At 42.4% G+C, this 18,533-nt stretch overlaps 1 protein-coding gene across 4 annotated transcripts in view; it reads left to right on the forward strand.

The window, feature by feature from the left end:
• The first annotated feature begins 326 nt into the window (after positions 1 to 326).
• zgc:158464 (uncharacterized protein LOC791139 homolog) overlaps positions 327 to 18,533 on the forward strand; it is a 93,776-nt gene continuing 75,569 nt past the window's right edge. The window contains exons 1-2 of one of the 4 annotated variants that reach the window (XM_046374837.1): positions 327 to 1,193; positions 15,794 to 15,926. In XM_046374837.1, coding sequence (XP_046230793.1) covers positions 762 to 1,193; positions 15,794 to 15,926 — 565 coding nt within the window. In that variant the 5' untranslated portion in view covers positions 327 to 761. The remainder of the gene's footprint in view (positions 1,194 to 15,793; positions 15,927 to 18,533) is intronic. The other 3 variants (XM_046374914.1, XM_046375000.1, XM_046375083.1) reach the window with 3 other exon arrangements.

The raw sequence follows: 18,533 nt of genomic DNA on the forward strand, positions 1-18,533 counted from the left end.
GATTTTCAAGCAAGGAGTTTTAGAGGAATGAGAAATACTTTCACTGCTTTTTTTTTTTTTGTTTTTTTTTATGAATCCTAATCCTCTTAAGTGAACCATTTCACTAATGGGCCCATTTAAATGCAACACAAACCATTCAAAGATCTATACCTGATCATTTAAATTTCGAGTTTCGGACCAACCATTGGTTTGAGTAACCTGAAAAATGACATGATGTAGACCAAAACAATCATTTAACCACATCTATGAGCCCACGTGTAATTCTGCACATATTAAAATTCCTCATCCGGGTATGTATGAGACAAGCCTCTCATCTGACAGGGGCTTGTACTCTTATCAAAACTGGTAGTGAATTCATGCAGCTGTGTCTCGTATTTACAGTAGTGAACAGTCAGCGGAGTTTCATAAGTCCGGTAGGTGGCAGTGAATGTTTTCAGGTAGGGAGGGCAGGTTGGGGGGGCGTGTGTTGCTCTTGCACAAGCGCTCCCATGTTGCGTAGTCTGAAACCTGACGTGGAGCGCAGCCGAACAGTGAGTGACAGAGTTGCGGCAGGGCAGAACAGAAAAGTGCCGGCGTTGCCCCTGCTCGCGCGCTCCTCTCCGGACCGACTGAGTCGCACGAGACTGGCTACACGCTCAGACACCGGTCGGCTGGCCGCGGGTGACCCGAGGATCTCACTTTGACGAAAAGACTCGGGCTCCGCTGGCAGGAAAGGTGGAACTAAACTACATTCATTGACTTGAGAGCGATGCACTGGCAGCATGGCCAAGTGGTTCAAGGAGCACCTAGGATTCAAAACTACCAAAGCACCCCCTCCGGCGCCTCCGAAACCGGACTACAGACACTGTCACACCGGTGTGCCCGGTACGCCTGGCTACCAACAAACAAGCTCCGGGGCCACCTTCCCGAGCCCCGCTCAGCCGGACATCCTCGCTGCTTACAAACTACAAAAGGAGCTGGACTTCGAGGACCCGTACACTCCAGGTGGAAATATCTCATTCGGCCCGAGCTTGAACACTGTGGGGTCGCCGGATATCAAGTATGTGTCACCAAAACACCGACTTATCAAGGTGGAAACAATCGAAAAGAGCAGCCCAGCTCCAGGCGGCGGTGTTACAGTCACCCAAGCTGTTGCTGTAGCGAGTGTTAAATCTCCGACCTCACCTCCTTCGGACCACGACAACAAGGAGAAGGTGGGTGAAGTTTAGTCCCAACAGTCTGTGGTCATTACCCTGAACAAATGACAAAGCGGTCATTTCTCTTTACTGGAGAGAATGGACAGAATGAATGTTGAACAGTTATCTGTGAGCCTGTAGTTTCGAATAACAGAAGTGTCGAGTTCACATGAAACTGGCACTAATCTGTTTTTAAATCTAAAATCAAACATGTTCTCTTTATGAAGCAGTTGACCTGCTCTCGTAAGGAATGAATCGTACAACCGGCAGAACTTGTTATCACAACCGCACAACGGCTGGCCACAGGAGTTGCGACATGCACCTCACTCTAATAACTAACCTGCACTACAGGGAGTGCTGTGGAGGGAACAGTCTGTGTGCTGAGTTCACATACGGCTCAATATCAGGCCACATATGCCTTCATGTTGAAAAACTGCTCTTTTGCTTACTTTGTGACAGTTAACTTGCTGCAAAGTGCTGAGATCTGAGTGAAGTGTGTGTGTGTGTGTGTGTGCACAGTGCCAATCTGCAGCTTATTCCCAAGCAGCATTGTGATGTAGACTTATTCACAGTGCTTTAATTGAACTTTACTCTAATCTTTTTTTAACTAGACAGATCAATTTAGTTGAATGTTCTTTCTGCAGTGATGCCTGCTGCCTTGTGATGGGTTTATGGATATATGGCTCTAATTTGAGCTTGGCACAGTCCTCCTAATATACCAACACAAGCCTCACACCTCTGTTTTTTTTTAACCTTTGAGGTTGTGGCTCATGCATGGAGGTGGTGGCACACTCACCAGCACAAAGTGAATGTGTAGACAGACAGGCAGAAAGGCAGAATGCTTGACAAGCTGTGCCCTGCAGCACAGTGACATGTCAGGCTTCTTAGGAATTCATACACACTGGCTTCATTTGGAGAAACCTGAGATGTTCAGCGTCAGTGATTTTAATGACATATTGTGTGATGAGTGTGATCCCGCTGAGGAATGTTTCAGTGTCTGCGTAGCTCATGCACAGAGGAGAAAACAGCAAGGCCCTGTAACAATACTGCGCACCACTGCTTCCTCCTCAGGTCACGTCTCATTCACAGCTGTTTTCAGACATTTCTTGTGGTCATCTTGATTTCACCTTATTGTCACTTCCTCATTCTGCTCCTTCTCCTGTGTTTGCTTACGCACCTGTCTCTCTGATGCGTGACAGGTTTGCGGTTGGTTCATTGGTTTATTTATATTCGACTGCGGCTGCCGCCTGCGAACAGACACCGGAGTGTTGCGTGAAAGAAGACTGTGCTTTTTGCCCCAGTTTTGATCACCCACAAAACACAACTGTGACTGTCATCCATATTTCCCATATGCCCTCATCACAGAGATCAAGAATAACTTGAAGCTCATAAAACCATCTTCTGTGCCATCGTTTTTCCAAACTGTCAGCTGCTGTTATTTTAGAAGCCTGCACAAACTTTTTTTTCAATACAGGTTTAATACACGTACAGCTATGAGTTATTAGTAAAACAGGCAAGAAATCAGAATTTACAATTTTCACCCAGCCACTGCAGCTGTTCAAGCTGATTAAACAGATTATTGTTGTCTCATGTTAATTGAAGCTTATTTGGATCTCCCCCCAGTCACGAATACAGTTGCCTCTGCCACTCCTCTACCTCCCCTCATGTGCACATATGGCTTTAACAGACAGGCAGATGATTGTATAGTATGGTTTAAATACCTCACACCTAACAGTATGAATGATGTTATGGAGGAGCTAAATCAGTGGCGACAGCTGGTGGGCTTAAGGAATATGTTGAGAGAAGGGTTTCTCGTCAAATGGTCATGTGCTAAAGGTTAAATGACATCGGTGCGGCAATTTCTCTCAGTGAAAGCAGAGACATCGTAGTAATCAGTAATCCTTAATTTTAGTTTTGCAAAGTTTGCTGGTTTTACGCTTATCACGTACTGAGTTGAGTGCTTTCACTACATGGCTTACTGTCAGTCAGGTGACACCCTCAGGAGGAAAAGGAAGTTTGCAGCAGGAACGCCTTCCACAAAAATACGTCACCTTGCTGTCTTTGTTACGTTTGTTTTTTTTCATTGTTAAAACATGTACCATTAAGTCACCATCAACCTTTTGTGAGGATTAAAATTTGCCTTGAAATTTAGGATTTTTTTTTTTTTTGCAGCTGTTGCTGGCCGTGGTACTTGTTTGTAGAACCTTGTTAGATCTACTGTCCAGGTGATTTTAAAAGTGTTGTTCAAGTCTATTTGTTCCATTATATAAACACTTGTTTCAGCAGTCTGTGCGGGAGGACGCACTGTAGTTGTGTTCAGACACGCTCCCTTCAGGCAGCTGTTGAAAGGTTGAAAGTATACCGAGTTGTGTTCTTGTTTAGTGAAGCTTCATGCTGAAACAGTTTTAGCTACTTTTCTCAGACTTGTGTTTTCACAATTTAAGAGAGACATCTGAATGTTTTTTTTTCTTTTTTTTTTTTTTTAAAAAAACACACACATGGACATCAGTGTGATAGCAAATGGAGTCTTTCTAAGTGTACTGACTGCTGGAGAGTGAGCAAAGAGCACACGAGTGTCTTTGCTGCACTGCCTGGTTACATTGATGTTTTAATTACTTGACTCATGAATGCTAATTATATCACCGCTTACCTAATGCCTGAAATGCCAATAGCAGCATCAAGTGAATTTTCCTAGTCTTTTTCCATTCACCAGGGAAAAAAGGCAAGATAAAGCAGTTTTAATGTGCAGTGAAATATCGCATATCTGAAAAATATAATCTGACTGCTACATTTTCACAAGTGTCCTATTTGGTTGTATTTTTTAATGCCAATCATCATCTTAGAGGTACCAGTTTATTCAGAGCATTTCTGTCTAAGGTTGAGTGTGTACTCCTCACACAGAGCTTTGTTTTGATGTAGATTGTTACTTGTAGTTTGGAGCGTTCAAGGTATTGTGATGTGTTTTGTTTTTAATGATGCCAAGCCCTTCATGGTAGAGTGAGTTGAGGGAGATGATCAATTATCATCCTGCCTTGGAGCTAATTAAAGGCCTCATCTGCCAGCTCATTGCTCTACTCAGCACCAACCTAACTTCTCTCAAGGACGCGCGAAAGTGATGACGGGCTCCACTCGGAAATGTGTAAACAAAAGCGGCAGCACAGAGCTGACAGGTTGCGGCAGTCTTTGTGAAGTGCAGCGTTTTATCATCAGTATCTGTTGGTGCACCAGGGAAACTGCTGTTCCAAGCTAACTTTGGTTCCCTGCATGGCTCAGGGGCCCTTTGACTCAGTGAACCTACGAGCCAGCTTATCTATCTATAGAAATCTGCATTTAGATCAGAAGCGCAGACAGTTGTTGCTCAGCCAAGCAGGCATCTGATTTGACACATTTCCTCTGTGTTTATTTTCCTACATCCACTTGCTCAGCATTTTGATTGATTATTCTGGAGGTGGAAATCCATTGTTATCTTCAGGTATGAGACAGGTATATTTCTGAGGCAGATGTCTTTGTTCCCATTATGGCTTAACCTCGAGTCAGAGAAGAACCAAACTAGATTTTGGTTCAAATAGCACCACCATAGGGTCTTTTAATAAAACGCTTTCTATATTCCCTCATAACTCCTCAGCTGTGAGTTGTAGAAACAACACAAAATCCCCCCCTAATTCTTTGGTTTGAGAAATATCTATTAAAATATGCCTGCCCTTTTAAATTCATCACCACTCCAACATGTAAGAACAGATATTAATGTTGCATTTGTTTATCTAACCAACTGACGAGTATGAATGCGAATGCAGTTTCTTTCGTTGGTGTCTTAACTACAACCACTACCAGTGGGAGAAGTCATTTAGTTAGTTTTTAATGTTTTCTGCATAGATTTCATATTCATTGAACTAAGGTGGTGCTCAAATCAACCTGGATGTTGCACCTAGTTCTTTTTATGGTGGAGGAAACCCTGGAATACAACAGTACTGAAGTAAAGAAGACAGTTTAATGTGGAGATATGCTCCATACTATACCAACCTCTGGGTTCATGTTAAAATGCTGATCATGTTTATGATTCCATCTTTATCAGACCTAAAACATTAGCCACATGTAACAACTGCCTGTCTTGGGGGTAAAGATTAAATATTGTGTGAAATAGCAAAAAATATGTCAGTGAATGCCAGTCCATACAAAATCACTGCTTCAGTAGAGGCTGTCATAAGGTGGGTGTTGGCGTCCTTTCGTTTGTTGTTTCCATACTGTTGAGGCCATTTGGATCCATAATGATCGTATTGAACTTGAGATGTGTGTGTGTGTGATAGAGCTGAATTACATCCTCACCAGACACACCTTCCAGCTTACAGTTTGCCAGAGCGTGGGCAGATCAAGCTTGTTTGATTGGCCTGCGGATTACAGTGCCTGTAGAGCATGGCTGAACTCGACTCAGCTTCATTTCCCCACAACCTGAATATCGTCGCCTGGCCTTTCACCCTGGCACTCCAGACATCAGTGGAGTTTTATAAATACATCCCACTGGCCTTTCACACTCTCATCTTTGCCAGTGATAGGAGAAATGTCAAGCACAAACGTCAATATCACCTGGGTCTGTGAGTGGTTTTCTTCAGGGAACCAGAAAATGGATGAAAACATCAGAGCCCATCATGTTTTGTTATAGCTCCCCTTTTAAGTGCGGTTCTCTACCTTTCCGAGTCACGCGGAGGCCTGTGAGGCTGATAGCGGGCCTGATGTGCCCTTGTTGTTCTACAACTACACCAACCTGTTCTGTTCTTATTTTAAAGTAAGACTATTTTACTCCACTGGACCTCCATGTAGAAGGAATGCATAATAATATAGCCTAAACAATAATGATTTTAAGCAATTTTCCATTGGTGTGGCAAAGCTGTGTGGTGCATGTCTTTAATGTTGCAGCTTTTGCTGTTCTTAATCATGCTCAGTAGTGACAAATTCATTCCCATCAGCGGTGCGCAGGTTGTGAATCACATCTTCATAAAGTAGATAATTGTTTTTGTTATTGTGATACATTTTGTAACTAACTAAGCCTGTTGCTGTAGCTCCTGTGACTCATGCCAGCGAAGTCTAGACTGTGATATTGTTTACATGAAATGCCAGGCACGATTGTGAGGTTTTTGTTTCCAGTGTGACCCTCTCTGTATGGAGGTGTCAAAGAATGCTGTGAATTTCCTGAACTATTTTAAGCATCTAAAGGATTTTTTCCAAGTTGCCCTAGCTAGTTCAAGCCACAAGATGTTCAGTTTTAATTACCCGCTGCTCAGAATACAGCACATTGTTCTTTCATGCCAAGCATATTTTATAGTCACTGTTTTTTTTTTGTTTTTTTTTTTTTGCTTATCTGTCTATGACAAAAATGTGTCACAGTTTATTACTGTAACCCGAATAAGAATCCTGGAAAGGCCCTTTGAAAGGAAGGAAGAAGCACAGAGCCGAACAGCCCCGCCTCTCTGGGTTGGGATGAACTTATCCTGTAGTGCAGGATTCACTGGAAGCCACAATGTAATGCTCAACCAGTCGAGCATCAAAAGGTTCGGCTTTTCATCAAGATACCATTTTGGTGAATGAGTGAATCCTATTGCATTTACATGATGGTGCTGTAATCCAGCATCACAGAACTAACCATGGTTATTAGCACATCCAACCACATGTGCTTGAAACTTATAGGTCTCTGAAATGGCGACCTCTAGCCATTGTTTACTTATTTACTTCTTCCCCTCCCTCTGGGAGCCTTCCTTCCAGTTTAAAGAGTCCCAACAGGGTCTGTAGTGTTTGTTGCTCGATTTGCTTTTTCTAGCTTTGCACCGGAACATCAGTCACATGATTCCACCCGGTCACAATTAGCCTGCAGACTGGTACTGCAGCACTTTCCACTGGGGAGTTGTAGACACATGGCTCTGTTTTGTTTAATGACTGTGTGTGTGTGTGTGTGAGAGAGAGAGAGAGAGTCTACAAGGAGGGAGTCCTGGTGGGCAGGCAGATCGTCACACACCGATTAAAAGGAAACAAATTGAGCTCCAAGCCTGCATGCCATCTAAGACACAAAGGGAGAATCTGCATGACACATTGACTTTTTTTTCCTAAATCAGAAACTCTACCCTCTCATAGTAAAAACTATGGAAACTTCTGCAGTAATCAAATAGTTTTTTTTGCATCAAAATGCAGTATAACGTGGGGATCATAGAGATCTGATTTGCCTCTGTGTCTCCTGCGTGTGAATGCAGGCTGTTGTTTTTGTGTCTCACTGCAGGAGGCAGCCAGACTTCCGTCTTGCAAGCAGAGCTGCCCTGTGATCTGAGTGCCCACCAGGCAGCTGAACACTTCCATTTCTTCTTAGTGGGATTCCAGACTTTCATTTCATTTCACTCTGTGAATGAGTCTACCGAATAATTTTTTGTCTGTTGCTGCTGCTCACATCTGTGATTTACTCACATGGGGTCATGCTTTACATGCTTTTTATTATTCACAGCTAAAATGAGCTGTTATTGTGACAGGGACGTGGGTAGAGACAGAAAGCCACTATCTGCAGTTGTTTGGTGGAAAATAAGGAATGGCTTGGTTGCTCCAGGATTAAGGAAGTGCTCCCTTCCTGAGAGGAAGTGTTTACAACTTGGTGACATTCCCTTTTTAACTTGACAAGTCTGCGCTCGCCCCACTGTGTAGGCTGGGCGTTTTGGCTGCTGTTTGTTTGCTAAAATTTAACCAGGGCTAACGTTCTCGACTGTTTCAACACGAGCAATTTAGATGTTGGAAATAGCGACAAATGGTGTCGGCACATAGCTGTCGTGTGCTCTTTGTGGCAGCAGACTGGTGATTGTCTCACACCCTCTTAGTATAGCTGCTCAAGCCTTTTGCTGTCCTGCTCAGAGAGGTGGGAAGCCACGTAGCAGTGGCAGTGGTGTGGGACTCCACCCTGCATACTCGCTCTATTGTCAGTGTAGGCGACATGCAGGGATCTTGGTGCATCCCCACCACGCAGAGGCTATCTGAGGCTACAGAACTTCCAGCCTCAATCAAGATGTCCTCACATCAAAATCTGTAGCTTTGTTTACAGCCTTACTGTGGTTTGTTTTTCACCCCGCTCTGTAAAATCATGCTGTGTCATGAAACCCTAGCTTCCTAATTGTGTCAGTGTTTATCTTATGAGAGCCATGAATAATTGTGTTTTTCCTCGTTTCACCCCACTGACTCATTCTACAATTTGAAAACATATCATTGTTTACGTACTAATTGTAAATGTAGTGATGAGGGAAAATTATGTAGGCCACACAGAGGGCATATCGCACATTCATGTTGGTTTGGGATTACCATATTTTATAAAATTCCAGCACTCCTTTGTAGCACCTGAATTATTATCAACCCTTGTACCGCACCACTAACTGTAGAAGAAACATTGCCAATAAATCTATCAGAAAGGAATGGGGTTAGAGGACGGAAATTGGATTTTGTCAAGCGTGTCGTCAAGTACTTAATCTTGAATATCTGTCGCATATTAAGAGCACCTTCATCGGGCAAAACCCGCGGCCTCCTCCCCTTTCTCCACTGGAGGCCTTAAGTGGCTGTGTGGAGCGAGTTTCAATGAAGGAGGTCCTTAGGGACAAGTTGGGGTGCTTTTTGTCCTGCACTGCCTTGGGTGTTAATGGAGGATGCAGTCATTCATCAGGAGACAAGGGCAGCCAGAGTAAGAATTTATTGAAAAGTAAGGTTACGCGTTTGGGTACTTAAATTTGTGTAAGCCACAAGGTGATTTGTTCAAATTGAGAGAGGAATGGATGAGCAGGGCGTCCAGTTCTCTCTGAGAACTTTTGTCTGTTTGTTTGAGGGATCCTAGTGACACATACAATATGTGCTTATTTTATATCCTGAGTCCTGAAATTTTGGTATAAAGGGGCTTTCCGGGATACTACGGTATAACTTAATGGCTTATAATAACTACAACTACAAACGCAGTAATAAATAAATGACCCAGAAATCATGTGATGGGATTCTGTTTTCCTAATTGGTGGTTACCAAAGGATACAAAAGAGACGAGAGACAAACGATCCGATGTTGGTGAGTCTGGCTGCCTCTGGACAAAATGTGGCTTCGGTGTGTTGAGAGTACTTATGCTCTCCTCTCTTAACGTGAAGCTGTCTTGACTATATGACAGATGTTTCATCAGTTGCAGGTGTTCATTTGCACTGATATGACAACCACCCTGGTAACTGTAAGACAGGGAGATTTGATGCTGTGAGTTGTAGTTAGACAACTGCCACAGCAGCAAATAAAATGGCAGATGATCTTACTTGTAACTTTTTGGGGGTCTCTAACTCTAAGTGGGAATAGTTTTTGTGATTGCCTGAATCTCATGTATCTATTAGTTTGTTCATACCAAACGTCTTTGGGGCATTTGATTTGAATATGCACCGAAACTGAACGCTGCAGTGCTGATTGAAACCCTTTCCACTCCTTTCCCACATTTATACAACTCATGTACATACATCTGTCATTTGTCAGGGCACATGTGCACTTTCTGCGTATATATGTGTCCACAATAGATTATGAACCAAAAGTGCACTGACGACAATATTCACAGTAGGGATGTGGGGACTGTTTAGGTGTGAATTATGTATTTTACACCCCTTCCCATTCAATGCTATTTTTGCTTTACCATTTTACGCATTGCTGATGTTTTGTGTCGGAGTTGTTGTTTCTGCATCTGGAAGCATTCCCATGCAAACCATGACCAACAACAGTCTAAATCGGTTGTTGTCAAACGAAAGCCAGCCCACATGGGTAAGAGTGCAGAGATCTGAAGAACCAACATTTAATGTGGTCTGAATGTTGGGGGGGGGGGGGGGGGGGGGGTATGTATGTGTAATAAATAAGTCAGCAGCCAAAAGTGAGCCTTCCTTTGAACAGTGCAGATGTTCCTGAAGGAGACACATGTGAAACTGATGGTCTGAGTGCACTGATGTGCAAAGGGAAATGCTAAATCTAATCCTCAAACATGTACAGTGAAGTATATGTCACACATAGACCCTTTTAAATCCTGAGCTTGCTAATGGGTATGGCCAAGAAAAGGCTTTTTTGAGGTTGTTTGGTTGGTAAGGAATATAGGAGGGATGTTTCTTTTTATGTGTCTGTTTCCAATAATCATCAGAACAGAGATGTTCAGAAGAGTTGTGGCCGTGCTTTTATCTTGATGTCAGTGAAGTCACAATTTGTTTTTGTTAATTCACGTTGTGAGCATGCTTACTAACATTGAATTGCCTCTATTTAATGATTATCCAGTTAGATGAAAAACAAAGCAAATGAATATACCTGGAAATAAACCAAATTTTTGATCTCTCAAGTGAAGTGCTCCTTATTGGCCCATGAACTTCAGTAATTTGTGACTGATTGTGAAAAGGCATCTTGATGGCAAATACAATAATGTGATTAGCTACCTTTGCAGACTCCTAAGTAGGCCTTTAGTGGAGGCACATTATTCTTCCAAGCTCATGGAGAGGCAGAAGCTCAAGCAGCAGCCATTTTTCTAGAGAAACATTTCAATAATGTTTTGTTAATGTCAGGTCTGTATGGTGGGAAATGTCGCTTCTTTAGAGGCAAAGCCAGTTTTCCATCTTCTTAATCTGTTTGGGAGATAAAGAATCCAGCAAGGCTTAGTTTCCGCAAGGGACCTTCAGTGAAATGTAACCAGATTTGCACTTGCTTCTTAAAAACATGAAAGTATCTTATTGATAGTAACTGCATTATGTCAACAGAGGAGCTACCATCAGTTTTGCTTCAATAAGTTGCCTTGATGGAGTGTTTTTTCCTGTATATTCTTGCTAGAAAATTGTGGCCAGGTTATCTGAGGATAACTGCACACTGCACATAAAGCATTCATCCACCTGTAGACAAAGATAAGGTGGAGGAGCTATCGGTAGAGGCGCATCAGTGACACTCAGTTTGCTGAGTTTGGCTTCTACATGAACATTTGAACGTCTTCCCATAAGGGATAAACATACTTTATGCATGGCAGCTCCCCTTTGTAGAAAGATAAAAAAAAAAAAAAGTGTCCTTTCTCTCTCCTCCCTTCCTCTCTTCTTTAAAGTGCTTTTCTGTCCTCACAATGGTGGCGTGTTTTCTTTTTTGTTGCACTGAAGAACAAAAGAGCAGTAGCAGCAAAAGCCTTTAGAAATGCCTTAATGCAATTGAGCTGCTAAGCACTGGGTTGTATTAGGTTATCAGTGGCTGAAATCCCTCGTGGCGTGAGACATAAATCACACACGTCAGTCCTCTTTCTTTTTTTTTTTCCCTCCTCTCTCATTCAATAGCCTGCTGACTTTTCTTGCTGTCTCAGAGGGGCTTCAACCTTGACGCATTCAATCCTTCCTGGACCAGCTATGACATTAATGTCATATTCCTGTCTACACCCATTCAGCAGGATTGTATTAATTTTGGGATGCATTTTCTTTTGTGTGTATGTCTAAATGTGTTTGTCTAGTTATCGTCTTGTGTATTCATTAGTCTGCCATTATATTGCTTTTGCTTCTGGTTGTTTATGACTAAAATGCCACCGCTGGACTTGTAGCTTGCTCAAATTGTGGAAAACAAATCTGTCAGCCTATTTTCTAATTGTCATAACCAAAATTTCCAGCTGTGCTCATATTTCAACCTTTGCTGCCTCTGAAATTTTTACACTTTTGCACCTGATTATCTGATGATCCAGCCGAACATTTCTCTCTCCATTAGGAATGCAGGAGGAGAATTGTAGCCTGTATTTTTCTTGTTTAATGGAATACCTGGGCCTAGTCAGAATGTAATCCTTCAACCTTTAGGATGGTCAAACACTGAGCCAAAGTGGCAGGTGCCTGTTAAAGTCTCCCTCCTTCCCTAATGTTCCTTCTCTGTTCCCACTGATTTGAAGACCGCTTCATCACCTGAAAGCCTCAGTGCATTCCAAGAAGTCTGTTGCAAGCTGCCAGAGCTCTGGCAGGTGCAGGACATGGCCAACCTGGGATCTAAGTTGTGGAATCAAAGTAATTGAGTGAGTTCTCACTCTATGCTGCAGATTAGTAAAGAACCCTGCTACCACAGAGACATAGCCTAAGCCTGATGTGAGCTTCATATAGGCTTACAATGTGGCTTAGCAAAGACCTGATATATTGAGGCACTGCAGTCGTATGCTGAGAGGGAATTTTGCTTTCATGACAAGTGTGGCTTGGCTGCAGTCCTGACACACCCTGGCATGCCACAAGGCAGATGGTGTGTCCCCAGGCGACGCCACTGCTGTATAGCACCCCTCGCCTCACAACCCCATGCCCGTCCTGCTGTCGAGTAGTCATTAGTGCAGTGGGACAGGAAGGACACATTGGAACAATTTGGAGGTATTAACCAAATCCTCCACCCGAACATGAACTAGGCTGCAGCAGCTGGGTGATGGCGCCTTATGGAGGCAGCCTGTTGATCTAAGAAGTCGATGCCGGGAAGGATCCATGTAGGCTAAAATTAGTAACATTGTTGCATGCTAATGAGTGACAATGAGTCTTGTAGATGTATGCATTACTGGTTTGTGAAGGCATGAATGTGATACACAGAATAGATCTGATATTGACTGTTAAGCTTAGAGATTTCCTCCTGACAATGCCATTTTGTAACATGTTAACCACTTCCAAGTTGACTAGGTACTTTTTGTTTCACATTTTTTTCAGAGGTAGTCAGGCTGGTAACTGATTTGCCATTAGCTTAATTTTTGCTGGGAACTTGACTGTCCTTGCTTACTGAGATAAGAACATGAACCAGACCAGCGACCTGTAAAGTCAGTGATCTTGATTATGATATTTTCTAATGTGCTGCATTAGAAAGTTGCACCTTGTCATGACATGTTTTTCAGAACAGAACATATCGAAGTTGTTATCCTATGAAAAAGGATATTCAAAATACTGACTCACCTTCTGCAGAATGTTAAAAACACAGAAGGACAAGAGCCACTTGTGACTAATTGCTGATTCCTGTTTTGCTTTTTGAGTAGCAGCAGGCCTATTAGACTTTGATTTAGGCTGATTTTGATTGTTTGCGACAGCAAAAAGACACGTACATTAGAGTTCAAGTGAAGTGTTTTACCTTCTCTTTCCTCTAATACCAGGATACTTTGGCATTAAAATGTCCAAGTCATAAATAAAAAACACTTGTGGACTGCAGGACTGTTGTATATCATGTCCAAACTAAAGGCCAAGCAAGCGAGTGTTTGCATTTGAGTCTTTAATTCAAGCTTTGGTTTTTATCCTTGATTGCATTTAATCCAACGGCATCACTCTGTCTGATGCTATCTGAAGTTTTCATCACACACCCCGCCCTTTATTCGTCCTGCATTAAGTCAACAGGAAAGGCACAAGATGATGTCATGTATTTGGAGTGGTTCCACACATAACTCAGTAATTGATTGCCATTATTTCCTGAAACATGCCCAAACATCCTTTGGCTCACGAAGGTGCATGAAGTGGTAAGATGGTAGAAGTTTAAGGTGTGCGTTCAGCTAAAAACTAACTGTGGGCAAATACATAAACTGTTTCTGTCATCTGAAGCTACTGACAAGAATGTAAAATACAGCATTGGGAGTGTTTTATCTCATTTGTGGGCTATGGTCTCAAACCTCGAGCCTCTATGCTACAGCATGTGGACCACAGTCAAATGAGCACTGGCCTTCATCCCTCCCATTTAGGTGATTCATATGGTATTTTTGTTTTTTTTTTTTGTGAGGGTTATTTATTCTTAGGTTTGGGCTGTGTTTGCAGTTACAGAGGTAGGTTTGGCACACACTATGGTTTCTGAAGGCTGAGTTTCTATGCAACAAGGTGCGAGATGGTAATGACACCGTGGCTGTAATGCCTAATTTGCAGTGAGTTTTGGGGTCTCTGGGGCTGCTAAGATGTTGCTTGTCTGAAATGCTGAATTTTGATTAAACTTGTCAGTAAAAGATATGTGTGGCAGAAAAACAAACCAGGACAATGTTTGTATTGGATTTTTCCCCCTGCTTGAATTCACAGAAGCAAAACATTTGAGGAACCCATAATTATGCTGTGGCAGAAAAAAAGTCCTAGTTATTTTTCCCAAAACAGATGGAGAAGGAATATTGAAGAAGGCGGATTTAACACACAGTAGCTGCTATGGAGCACATCCGTAGTTCTTACTTCCTTTGCTATTATTGCCTAATCCATGTAGAGTGCAGATGATCTGTGCAGGGATGTACCTGCAACATTTCCATGTCACTGAGCGACTTACAAATTTTCCCTGGTGAACTTTTTGGCATTTCATTTCATAAAATTTTCTCATCGTTTTTTTAATCTTCATGACAGTTAAATGACACTTGACCTTGATGAGCACTGTAAAAATGTGCTTTCCTGGCTGATGAGAAATCCAAGATTTGGAAGAGTATATCTGTACATTTTACTTGCTTCCCTGAGGCTTGGCAGGTGTGTGTGAATGTGTGTGTTTACGTCTGTGGCACTCTCACGGGTGGCCTGCACATGGAATTTGCTTCTGGGAAGCACACTCTCACTGTGATGGAGAGATGGACAGTGGTTGTTCTCAGGAAAACTGGCTAGGTGGAGGCACAGTATGGCGGGGATGAGGCTCGGTCCACCTCCAGCCTGCCCCGCCTGAGCTCCATCCACCAGATGAGTGATGAGCTTGTTTATAATGAGAGCAAATCCCTTCCTGTTACACATGACTCACAGGGTGTAGTGCCAGTCAAGTACATGTTTACATGCTCCCTTATGGGTTTCCTCACTTGTTTGAAACCTTTTCCGAAAATGTCTCCAAGTTAACAGATAATGCGGTGCCCTTCTCCTCTGCCCAGTGATTGGCTGGACTAGACTGTCAGGAGTTCAACAGAAGTCACTATTCTAACAGCTGGCCCAAACCCCTGCTCTAACACCCCCTCATTAGGTCCAATGTCCAGGAGGACAGATGGCTCACATGGGACTACATTTCCTTTCAAAGGGAAGGTTTTTACCATTGAAGCGGTGTCCTGGTAGCCGAGGCAAACATTTCAAGAAAACAAATATCCCCCCAAGGCGCTATAGATGTGGACTGTTCCTCTGTTCCCTAAAGGTTTGAGCTGTATTTCTGGGTCTCAGGACATCCACCTAATTGCCATCTACTGCACAAAATGCTCAGCAAAAGAGCAAGACTGCAATTAGCCGTGGCTCACTGCCAGCTCGGCATAAATCTGCCAAATTGTTTCTCTTCAGAAAGTTGAGCAGTTGTGGTCTTCTTTCCTCTACTTTTGAAATGTAGGCCTGTCACTGGACTATCATATAATTAGGCAGACCAGCAGTAGCAGAGAGCGTGCTGTAAGGCTAAAAGATGAGGCATTGTGGTGGTGTGCTGAGGCATACAAAGGTGGGGTGTTATTTATGTGTTTGTCCCTTTATCCCCCAGCCTGCCTCAGTGGATATCACTTGGTCCTGTCCTGGGCCACAGCAGTTTCTGTCATACAACTCTCCTGACACCTAACCCATCTTGTAATGTTCAACAGTGCAGCAAAACGAATCCTCCCACTTGCTATTTCACTTTTTTTTTATCATCCTGCCCTCCATCTCACCTTTCCTTGTCTTTTTTTCTTTTTTCCTCTGCAGCTCATTATCCTTGAAGACTATGCGGACCCTTTTGATGCCGAGCAGGCTGGCGGGACTCAGACAAGTACAGAAAAAGTGACAACTGAGAATGATGGCTACATGGAGCCATATGAAGCCCAGAAGATGATGGCAGGTAGATGAACTCTTTAATTCACTTTTCAGTTTTCACCTACCTTGATTCACACCTTGTGTAATTGCAGGTTAAGCAACACATAATTGATTTGTGTCTTTGTCATGACTAGGACTGTATTAATTAGTATGCAGTGCAATTTGGCCTTATGCTTCCAAGCTGGGAATTAAGGAGCCTCTATTAAGGAAAGAGGCTCAGATTAACATGACAGGTGCAGCAGAGCAAAAAACATAACGTGTATGTCATAAGCAATGTCAAAACATTTTTTACAAGAGCAGTGACTTTGCCTTCAGAATTCATACAAAGCAATAAGTGAGTTTAAACCACACCTCAGAATGCAGGTATAGCACTAATAAAAAGGAGGTGTTTTTTAATTGATATATTTTTTTTACTTAACTGTGTGCATCCGGAAAAAGCCACTTGTTGGGATTTCCAGGAAGGGTTTCTTTTTTTTCTTTTTTTTTTTTTTTGAGACAACAATAGCTGTGTGCTAACATAAGAATTCAGCTGGACCACATTCTCCACACAGCTTTGTCACAGTGCACATTCATTCTGTGGCTATGGGAGCACAGCAATGACAAAGAACAAAGAATGTGCAGCGAGAGAAGAGACATGATGAAAAATGTAGAGAAAACAAAACATGTGGCAGCTGTTTCCCTCTCCTAAAACAGACCTTTAGTACCTACGAAACACAAAATATTTGCATGCCTGTCAGACCTCAAATGGATGTTTCTGGAACTTGGATGACAACAAGGTCTCAGAATTTAGGCCTTGATATACTGACACAGTCATATCATTTACAATATAACATTACACTCTCACACTGTGCTCTTACACACACACATATATCACACACACACTGCCTCTCACAAAGGCAGGACATGAATGTCTCTGTTCCTCCTCAGCAATTTTCTTTTAATGGCCCCCCAGACAATCTCTTGTTTTCATCTGTTATACTGGTTTGACCTCTGGCCCAGTCAGTGCCTCAGCTAAGTACAAAAACTCAAGATTTATCGCTGCTCTCAGGTGGAGGAAGCTGCAAAGGAAAAAAATCTGAGCATGCCTTTTGTGCCATCATTTAAATCTTGAACTTATTAGGAATTTTTCATTTCTCTTTAAATTCAAATTGACACAATTCTGTATTTGGCCATACTGACAAACTAAACTATACCAGCAGCAGTTGCCTTCCAGATCTGATGAAGTCCCCATTCCTGAAACCTGAAACGTTTTTGAAACCTGAAGTGGTATTGTTTTCAGGCTCCCTGCTTCTCTCCTTCATATCTATTGATTTCCATTTTTTCCTGCTTTTTTGTTTTGTTGGAGCTGGCAATGGATTGTTTTAAATAGACTAGTTTGACTCTGTTATCATTCTTTTTAATAATGATCCATGCATTTCAGTTGGATTTAAAAAATGCACATCATCACCCATAGGTAAGATAGGAAGGTTTATGTGAAAGTTCTATGGAAGAAATAATATAGTGCAAACATGTTGGTGGCTAAGGGTTAGAATGTCATATTAATCGTTCTTCTAGCCTCTGTATTATGTAATAATGATTGGGGAAAATCCAAAGGTGTAATCTTGGGTAACTGAACCAAAAACCAAAATCTTACGTTTTGCTGCTTCATTATTGGTAGCATATGTAGTGTTAGTTATTTTCTTTCAACATTTATGTATCCAGAGCAGAAACACAGAGCAGAAATGCTCTTTTTCAGCAACAGCTTTGCTCCAAATTTGTACAGCTACACACATGCACACTTGGATGCTGCCCAGTTCAGCCCCACTGGTGCAGATGCGGGTTAAGTGCCTTGCCCAGGGGTACCTCAATGATGTAATGAGGGTCAGGACCTTCTCTTACTGTGCAAGGCGGGTGTTTGCACCAGTGTTTCAGTATACTGACTATGGATATAGAGTAATTGCTGCGTCTCTGATTCTTGTTGGTCAGGCAGAACTGCACACACAGAATTTAGTTGGCTAAAAGGGGGAGAGAGGAACCACTGGATGCTGCTGCACTGAAGCAAAGAAAGGGCCAAACTACTCATGTGAAGCTAGAGGCTTGCGTCTCCCTCTGTCACTATTGCTCCAACTCGTCTCTTTTCTTCTCCAAGCATTATCTTTTTTTACTCAACTCACACTGTTAACAATACTTGAGTTTTCTTCAGCTCTCAGACTGTTAGCTGAAGAAAGCTGCAGCTCTGTGCATCTCCTTCTCTTCTCAGCACGTGATTTTAGGCAACAGAGGTTGCAGATGGCCATGAAACGTCCAAACATGACAGCACAACAGAAACCTATCTATCTATCCATGGCCGTCAGAGCTAGTTTTTCATTTACCAAGAGCCAAATTTATATAGACTATAAAACAGCTCCTCAGAAAACAGACTTTAACTGTCTGAACTTGTAAAATTCACAGGTGTAACAAAGAGGTGTATCCAATTAATTCTAAGTGGACTGAGAATAAATCATACAGCATGATATTTTTGTCTTTACAGATGATTTTTAGGTTTTAGATTTCAACACAAGACGTACTTTCCTGACGGCTTGAATCTCACTGAACACATGCACATAGTTGCTGCGCCAATTTTTAATTTCCCAATCAATCAGAGTAATTTAAT

The sequence above is a fragment of the Scatophagus argus genome, chromosome 1, assembly GCF_020382885.2.
Source record: "Scatophagus argus isolate fScaArg1 chromosome 1, fScaArg1.pri, whole genome shotgun sequence".
Taxonomy (NCBI): Eukaryota; Metazoa; Chordata; class Actinopteri; family Scatophagidae; genus Scatophagus; species Scatophagus argus.